The sequence below is a fragment of the Conger conger genome, chromosome 13, assembly GCF_963514075.1.
Source record: "Conger conger chromosome 13, fConCon1.1, whole genome shotgun sequence".
Lineage (NCBI taxonomy): Eukaryota > Metazoa > Chordata > Actinopteri > Anguilliformes > Congridae > Conger > Conger conger.
This window is the reverse complement of record NC_083772.1, coordinates 9,938,073-9,947,794: the sequence shown is the minus strand read 5'-3', so window position 1 is coordinate 9,947,794 and position 9,722 is coordinate 9,938,073. Positions and strand designations below refer to the sequence as shown.

At 44.0% G+C, this 9,722-nt stretch overlaps 1 protein-coding gene across 1 annotated transcript; it reads right to left on the bottom strand.

Moving 5' to 3' along the window:
• Positions 1 to 232: 232 nt before the first annotated feature.
• Positions 233 to 9,513, bottom strand: hsph1 (heat shock 105/110 protein 1). Its single transcript, XM_061217005.1, has 18 exons — positions 8,955 to 9,513; positions 8,097 to 8,154; positions 7,791 to 7,931; positions 6,752 to 6,874; positions 6,396 to 6,495; positions 6,157 to 6,290; positions 5,833 to 6,077; positions 5,277 to 5,505; positions 4,857 to 4,963; positions 4,534 to 4,667; positions 4,195 to 4,403; positions 3,982 to 4,086; positions 3,716 to 3,862; positions 3,242 to 3,367; positions 2,777 to 2,884; positions 2,086 to 2,205; positions 1,466 to 1,627; positions 233 to 1,005 (listed from the first exon to the last, which is right to left on the bottom strand). Exons 1-18 carry the CDS (start codon positions 9,059 to 9,061, stop codon positions 823 to 825), a joined length of 2,538 nt encoding a protein of 845 aa, XP_061072989.1. The 5' UTR covers positions 9,062 to 9,513; the 3' UTR covers positions 233 to 822.
• Positions 9,514 to 9,722: the final 209 nt, after the last annotated feature.

Genomic DNA, 9,722 nt, shown 5'->3' with positions numbered 1-9,722 from the left:
CTTGCACCTCATGCATTTGCACTGTGAAATACCAGAAATGATTCAGACACCTCTGCTAGTGCTTCTGCTAGCCTCTTTCAACTGCATTTGCAACCTTTCCAACTAGGCTCAAAAACTACAGAGAATTACAGTGTTCTCCATAGTGCATATGGGAATTGTTCAAAACATTTCAGTTTATGTTTCAGGGTATATTTCCACATTGAATTGTGCAACAAGAATGTAGGATTACGTATTGCATTCAGCACTTCACCCTGGTATAATTTTATTCACAGCTAACTATTCACTTGTGTACAGTAGCAAATACATTTAAAGTCAACATTTAAATTCTTATGATTCTTATTCTTACTTTCTAGTGAATTGTGTCCTCTGGTTTAACCTTCCCTGAAATAGCAAGCAAGACAAACTTTACTGCTCACAATTTTTTTCCATTGGCAAATTGTTCAGACACAGCATCAGCAAAAATCATGTAAAAACACAGAAGATGTCTGAACCTGAATATACATACATACATACAAAGAAAGAAAAACCCATTAATTAACAGAAAAATATAAAAATAATAATACATGAACCCATAACCCGGAATAAATACACTAAGAAAAATCAAGAAGAACAGGAAACAAACCAACATTAAAGTCCACTGATGAACAAAAAACCAAAAAAAACAAAACAATGTGGCTTTCTTGCTGTGACACACAGGACATACAGATCCGTGTCAGGGCCAAAGTGACGGCACTGGTGCAGAATATAGTGTGCTTGGTATAAATGACATTGTGTAATTTTTGCTTCTTTTAACTCGACAGATTGTCACAGCCAATTCTGGCTCTAATCGTCCTCCATGCAGGACGCGCACATTTCATTGTTCTGTAATCCCGTCTCGTGCTCCAGAGTCACTTCCTCGGCCTGCTTGCCGTGGTCCGTCCCCCCCGTCGGAGCGGACTCCTCTGCTGGGGAGTCCACTCTCGGCCTGGGCTTGGTCACCACCAGCTCACACACATTCCTCAGCTCCTAGCAGCAAATAGCAGATTCATATTAATGAGCACGTGTGTCTTTGTTGTTCTATCGGCACTGGGCAGCAACACCGCGTCCAAACTGCCTCACCTCTTTACCCTTAAATAGAATGCGATGGGAGGAGCCGCTGGAAATCAAATCAAGCGCTGCCTGTAGTGTGTTTGTGTTTGTACACCTTTATATTCCGTTACAAAGCATTTAGCAGAAGCTCTTATCCAGAGCGATGCACAACAAAGTGCAGATCAAACACAGGAACAAGTGTGAAGAGGACCCTAGAGGACAGTACGGTTCATATCTTTAGCATGAGCACTTGCCACAAAACCGCAAAACAAATAATTACTGGGTTTGTGCATGCTAAAGGTTTTGCACATGCTAATGGTCCTCATCAGTCAGGCCCCATGTCCCCAGTCCACTTTACCCAGGGTGCACTGCACCATTTCCCCCGCTCCTCCCTCACCTGTAGCTTCTCCCTGATTTGGGAGCTGTGGACCGCGGGGTCCTGGTCTGGGCGCAGGCGGTCCTGGGCAGAGCTGGTGGTGGTCACCCACTCCTGCATGTCCTGCACACAGCTCCTCACCTTCTCCATGTCCCCTGGGTCTATGTGCATGTAACTCTCATCCTGGAGAACGAAAGATGAGGACTTACGCTTACGGACAGGACAACCGGGAGGACACGCAGCAGGGTACGAGGGCATCGGCACGGCGTGGTGCGACCCGGGTCATGGGTTCAGATCCACACTATGCCACATAGGCCATCGCCTTGGGCAGGGCTACTCAACATCAGGTCCTGCGGGCCACGGTGTCTGCAGGTATTTGCTCCAACCATGCGCCACACCACCTGATTTCACTAATGAGCTTCCTTCCCTATTCGAGGAGGTGAAATCAGTAGTGAAATCAGGTGGTGAAGAACACCTGGTGTTGAGCAGAGTAAAATGCCGGAATACACAGCCGTATCAGCGTGTTCCAAAATGTAAAGGCTGTCCAAATCTAAAAGCATGCTTCACACACCTTCAACCCAAGTGCACTGCAGTTACCTAATTAATAGGACAGGCTAGATCTGTCCAGTCGATGGCCTCACCTTGTTGTTGTAGTCCTCCATGATCATCACGTACGTCTGAATTTTGGCTTTGAGCTCCTCAAACAACTTGGGCCTCCATTCGGCCTCCTGGTATCTCTCCTGCACAGGCATGCCCAGCCTCTGCGGCAGAAACCAGGCAACAACGCAGGGTTTTTAATTACGCACGGAGGGCTCTTGAAGTTCACGAGACCTCATAGTCAGCTGGAGTGCCCATGCCCAGATCCCAGATACTACAAAACGTTCTCACAATGTTGCTGCAATGTAGTACCAATGTTGACAAAACCTTGACAAACTGGGATACTGCTTGACGGGGAGAGCATTCAGTGCTATGGATCAATTGAAATTAACCACATTTTCAAATTACCGGCAACAGACGACATGTAGATTTGTTTGCAACTCCTACAAAAAAGATCCACCACCCAAATATATGCAGCTGTATTTATTACGCAGCGATAACTACGATGCTGACGCGTTTCGACTCGGATCTTCCTCAGAGCATTGGCAATTGTCACAATGCGGGATTGCGGACCAATCCAATTTGTTTATATGAATATATCCCAAGGCCCAGCACCCCAATCCAGCATGTGAGGAAGGGCTGCTAGTGGCGGCAGCAGTTTACTTTAAACAGTAACAGGAGACGTTTTTTTACAGTGACACTGGTAACACAAAGTCGTTGAATGGGGATAAATACCTGGATTTGTTCCAGCTTGTCCAGATACACTTCTTTATCCTGGTCATCTCCTTCATCATAAAGCCAGTTCTCAGTCTTGGTCAGGAGCTCCGAGAACTTGTCTTGATCCTGACATATGTAAGCATTAGGCACTTATGTGTAATGAAAGAAATATGTTCTGTATTTCAGAAAGAGCATATTTGATATCTGAACCCATCTGTCAACTCCCTTTATACAGCAGTAATATGCAGTACAAAAACAAGGCAAACAAACCGGTCTGGCAAACAAAAGCACAAAGTCATATAAAAAAAGCATTTATGGGTTACTGTACAAGTCCCAACAGGAAGAAAACAAACTGGACAATGTACTGACAGGCACTGTATCATGACATGCCGGTTACATCTGAGAAACCGGTTACATAACTGTTTCTTTGGAAATATGATTTTCTATTCAGAAGTAAATATTATCTGCGACAGCCAATCGTACCTCTGCACCCAGGAACATCTGATACGGCCCTTCCAGCTGGTGTCTGAAGTAGTAAACATACTCCTCCAGCTCATTTTTGGCATCGCTCCGCTCCTTCTCCAGCCTGTCTTGTGTGATCATCTTAACCTGTCACAGAAACAAGAAATGACTGCCATCTGCATTCAGCCACAAACACAAAAAACGGTACCGCGTCGATAAATACAGAGATGGCGACGACAAGATCCCGCGTGCGGGGGAGGACAGGAAGGCATGTCACGAAGCGGGATTAGGGAGTTAGCAGGAAAACTGTGCCAGAGTAATACCTTGAAACGTCTCTTTGCTTCAGTCCATGTTTGCATATTTGGGAGGGTTCCAGGTTTTACTCAGCGCAGTTATCCAGTTAACTCAATAATCCAGCGTTGTGAAACAGGGCCTAAGGTGATTAGCAGATTGTGGCGTGTACAGCAGCCCACGTGGTGTTCTGTGCTACGGTACCTCCAGCTCTCTGTAGTTGTGCAGTCGTTCCTTTCCCAGCTGCTGTACTAGTCTGGCCTCAACGGGCAGGCTGATGTGCATGACCTTCATCTTGGGTTTCTTGGCATCTGGTGGATGGTGGGTATTCAGGTCTGCATTATTATTCCCCTGTGCACAGGAAAACAACAAACCAAGAAATGATGCTTTACATCCTGTTTATGGACAGGACAACAACACACACACACACACACACACACACAGTTCAGAGATGTACTCCTCTCACATACGCTCAGTGGATTGTTCTGTCCTCCCCCATCCACAGGGGGGCGCTGTGGAGCCGCCTGCTTTCCAGTGTCAACCCAGCCTTGGACCTCACCATCTTGTATCTCGTCCTGGAATCACAGTCCCAGGGTGATTGGACAATATATTTTCAAACAAACAAACAGGCTAAGCAATTTATGTATTTATTAATGAATGGACTCATTTGCAAGGCAGCTCACCTGGGCATCGGGGTTGTCCACGCTGGTTTGAGTGTTGGTCTCCTCTGGCGTGTCTTCAGTGGCTACGGCCTTCTCCTCCACCTTCAGCTTGTGCACCATGGTGACGGAGGACACGCCAAGGACCCCGTGCGTGTCCACGTGCACTTTCACCTTCACCTTGGAGCGCTCACCGTCCTCCTGAGGGGAGACCTTCTGCACCGCGAATTCACCTGGAAGAGGGATTCAACAAGAGAGAGAAATAATGAACTACATTCTCTGTGAAGAGACTTGATGGGGAAGTGGGGGACAAGAAAGAGAAGTGGAGAAACGACACCGGGTCGTGTTTTGAGTGACCCTTACCGATCTTGGCTTGTGGGTAAGGCAAGGAAGTCGGGTCTGTATAAGAGGCCTCGAGTGTAAAAGGATTCTTCCGGTAGAATGTCATGACTTTGGAGAATGGAAATGCATGATTCTTGCAGAAGAGTTCATGGCATCTGCAGGAAAAAAAATAAAAAAAATCACATGCATTCTCTGCTGTGCAAAGATCTTCATTGTGCAGGGAGTGTACAAATAAGGCATAAGAAATGGAGCAAAACAAACAGATGCACCCAGGAATCCCAAAAGATCCTAAACCCTTTCCTGCCAACTCATTGGAACAGCACTGGTCGCCGTGGTAATCATACCCATTTCCTTCATCTGCTTCCGTGCTCCAGGCGAGAGTCAGCGGGAATGGCAGGACATCAGTAATGGAGAACTCCCGCACTTTGAACGCAGGGGACAGAATGGCACACTGTGGAGAGTGAAAGAAAGGACGACATTTATTTTATTTATTTCTCCTTTATTTAACCAGGTGAGTCCCGTTGAGATGGTTCTCTTTCACAAGGGAGCCCTGGCCAAGGGAGGAGCAAGCAGAGATTACAGCATGAAATTCTATACAATACAAAAGCACAACACAACTACATTAATACGATCTCAAGTAAAACATGACGCAACTTAGCCAAATATATAAAAAATCTGTATTGGGTTTTTTTGGGGGGTTTTTTTCAACCTTTTAACCATGACAAGAATAACTACAAAACGTGTTTTTTGTGAGCATACAATACCTGCAGAGCACAGCCTCTGGCTACAGCTTCATCTGCATTCAGCGTGGTGCTGACCTCCTTCCCAAAGAACTTGGAGATCTGTGATTTGACGGCAGGGATTCGGGTCGCACCGCCCACAATCTCCACAGCGCTAATGTCCTGGGGCTGCAGCAGAGCCTGCTCCATCACTGCCACCAGGGGGACCGACACCCGCTCGATCAGGTCCACGCACAGCTCTTCAAACTGGGCCCTGCGGACGAGCTGGGGGTCAGCCAGAGCCTGTACCCAGACCTTGGTCTAATCAGTCATTGTTTTGGATTCGGATACTTTTCAACGCGTTACTGAGCTTGTCGGGTGTCGAGCACAGCAAAGCATTTGAATGCAAAACAATTACATACTTCGACCCAGGTCTACCCGTACACTCACTGAGCACTTCATTAGGAACACCTGTACACCCACTTATTCATGCGATTATCTAAATCAGCCAATCGTGTGGCAGCAGTGCAATGCTAAAAATCACGTAGATACGGGTGAGGAGCTTCAATTAATGTTCACGGCAGCCGCGAGCCACGCCCACCTATTCATCTTCCCGGACACGTCCTTGTCGTCCATGAAGCACTCGATGTTGAGGGGGATGTCGGTGGAGTTGCTGCTCATCAGCTTCTTCAGCTTCTCGCACTCCTGCCGGAGACGCAGGAGGGCTCGCGCGCGAGATTTCACGTCCAGCCTGTACCTCGACTTGAAGTCGGCGCAGAAGTAATCCACCACTCTCTGATCAAAGTCCCTACCGCCCAAGTAAGGATCAAAGGCTGTGGCTAGCATCTGTGGCAGACAGGGAGCATAAATTCAAGACTAATTCTGACACGTCCCAATGCGGAATGATTATTGGGCATTCGCTCACCTTTACTTTTCCCTTGCTGAATGCACAGGCAGACACTTGAAATGCAGAGTGGCCCATATCAACAAAAACCACAGTCTTTGGCTTCTCCTCTTGGGGTGGGAGGTCCTGTTTGTATATTCCATAATTCAAGGCGACTAAATGGGTGGGGGAAAAAGCAAGAAATATAATAATGTTTGTTTCTGCAGGAAACAAAGGCAGAACTGTATAAGAAATAAGCTTGTCATCTCATTACTTCATACCTGCTGTAGTTTCGTTCATTAGCCTGAGGCAGTTCAGGCCAGCAATCTGGGCAGCCGCCAACACAGACCTCCTTTCTGCATCAGTGAAGAATGACGGAATCTATACATGAAAGAACATAGGTATAGCAAAAGAAGAAGAAAGAAACGCAGCAGCAGCCAAACACAAAGTTGAATTCCAGATTCTGTTTTAAAATTTCAAACAAAATAGAAAAATATAATCTCGCCCAGCCATATACAGGCTGCCAAATTTCTTGGCACATGAGCAGTAAAGCTGATCAACTGCACCCACTTTTTCCACTGATTAGATCGTCTGAACTTTAGTGCCCCATGTAGGTTTTCTGAAGATCCACACTTACAGAGATGACACAGTCGTGCACTTTCTTCTGAAGATGTGCTTCAGCAATCTCCTTCATCTTGGTCAGAAGCATGGCAGTGACTTGCTCTGTGCTAAAAAGGTGCTCTTCATCCATGTACAGCACCTGAACACATAGGAGACAGGAAAAGTAGTCATAAAACTTGTTATAATAAACGTTAGAATAAATGTCTTCATTTACTGTTTAACCATTAGATAAAAGTATTTTTGCATGACAAGTTTAGCTACATTACCATCAGCCACATTGAAAAGGTGCCCATTCTCATTTATTCAAATGGCAATGTCCCCACTGAGTATATTCTGCATTAATAGCTGAATGCTACCAAATAAAAAATGAACACTTATAGAGACACACACAAACTTCAAAACTTTTGTTGTAGCCCTTCCTGAATGTTGACTCTCAGTGTGCTAGAAAGATCTGTCATTAAACACAGGGGCTGTGTCCGAAATGATTCACTATTCACTAAATAGTAAACTACATTGGCCGTCAGCCATCTTGTTCTAGTGTCATCATATTTTGAGGGCACTAGAAATATCCCACAATGCAACATAAAATCTAGTGAACAACCGTGGTTACTAGAAAGGTCAATACAAACCACAATGCTTTGCGACCAGCATTTTCCATAACTTTATTATACTGAAATATTTTTTCATTCTCATTTTATGCTGTGACCGACGATAGCGCAGTCCAGGAGCTCTTCTGGGTTTTGCCACGTTGAGGAAAAATACATTTCCATTGAGCATTATAATAAAGTACAACTACCCTAATATAACCAAATATACTGTATTCATTATTCAATAATCCTTGTTCGTCCAGTAAGTGGCACTGTTTGTTAGCTAGCTAAAACACTACAGCCTAATCATTAACATTAACGTCAACTATAAGACATTAGGCCCTAATGTCTTATAGTTGACATTAACATTAATTAACATTCATTAACGCACTATAAAGACATTCACTAGATAGGGATTTGGGATTGGTGAATAGTGAGTCAGTTTGGCCAAAAGCCAACGTTTCCTACCTTGGCTCCAACACAGTCATCCTCTGTGGGTCCCAGGTCATATGGCAGGTTGGCCCTCTCACTTTGAACCACAGGATCTTGGAATGATCTGCCATGTAACCTCTTGAAGTTGAACACCGTGTTCTTGGCATGGGATATGAGCTACAAAATGACCACAGAAATTAGTGAAGAATGGTTTAACTGAAAATTAAGATCCTAATTTTGCTAAATGTACAATTTAAGCCTGTCAAAATAGTCCAAATTTAAACTCTATTTCTGAAACTATTTTTATGTTGAAACCACGCAACATGGAGTTCACATGCTTACCTGATTTTTTGCAGCATTGCCAATGGTTCTGTTTTTTTGCCCAAATGACACAACAGCTCTGTATAAAATAATATAAAATGAAGAACAATCAATGATATTTGTAAAAATATAAAGATAGTAAAAAGGGGTCAGCTGACCTGGAACCTATCAAAACCTAGAAGGAAACCGTTCGTCAAACGCATATAATTAATGTTGGCACAAAGCCAAACACGTTTCCATCATCTCTAATAGCTAATAGAATTAATTACAAAAACGTCTGTTCTCAAAAGTAACTTATGTAGGCTACATGCTTTTGTTATTCAACGTTAACATCATAACGTTAACGTAACGTGGATGCATCTTATTTCATCAGGTTGTTTATTTATGTTCACTTAAATAAACGTTAGAACTAATTTTCCTAATATGTTACCAACATAAGCTTGCTGTCCATAAAAGCAATTAGCTAGCTAGCTCCATCCTCAATTGGGCAAGGACGTAATGTTAACAATGCAATGCAATTAAATTAGCCAACTAATGTTAGCTAGATTGCACAGAACTTCCTATTAGCATTATTGTTACCGTCAGTCAGTAACTATGTACGCTTATTGGCAATTAGCTAAGAGATCTTGCATCCATTGTGTAACCACGGATTCCAGATAACCAAATTATATCAAGGCTAGCTAACACAACCTTAGCCATCTTCTATGTATCCTATTTGGTATGGCATTTGCCATCCACTCATGTTGAACAACTGAATTGATAAATCGTGTTAAATTATTCGAATTATTTATCTGTGAACTAAATAATAAAAATAATATAAATAAATAATGAAAACATCAACACTACGGCTAGTTATAGCTAGCTAGCTAGGTTACTTACGGTGTGCATCTGTCTGTGAATTCATTTGTCACCGTTTCAATTCCTCCTCCTCTGGCGACAGCAATATAGCAGTTCTGAAATCCGACATCAAATCCTACAACTGACATGTTCAGAGTATGCTTCCCATTCAACTGTCACTGTGAACCAGAGAGCGACGAGCAAATCTTGTATGCCTAGCGTTAAAACGTTACACCTTCGTTTTTCCAGGTTGTTGACAACCAGGGTGGCGAACTAGCTGTCTAAGTTAGCTAGCCTATATATAGTTTGCAAACTTTCCAGAAAGTTCTCCCTCTTTACAGCAATTGCAAGCTGGAAGTGCGCGATGAATTATCTTCCACTTTCCAGATCTTTCTGGGCAGGGTGAAGGAGGGAGTCTGGCTGTCTCCGTTGTTGCTTCGGCAACAGAATGACAGGCAACGGTGCATCGAACTTGGAGCTAGTCGGCGCACATTCAATGCATATCTCTTTGTAATGTATGTGAATCATGTAGCTGGTATTGACTAAACCTTTTGCAGGTGATTTGTTGTTTGTTTTTTGTTTATACTGACATTGGAAAATGGACTGGAACTGAGTCATGGCGGAAGACGGCTGTGGGTGTGTCGTGGAGGTTATATGCGTTAACCAATCCGCCGACAATGCTGCAATTTCGTGTTGCTATGCTAGCTGGCAAGCTAGCAGCCCAAATACCAAACTCCACTTGAGCCGAGAAAAATAGCGCGGAAGTCACTTTAGCAAGTTGTTTTGTTTTTGTGAGCGACGCACTGTTTT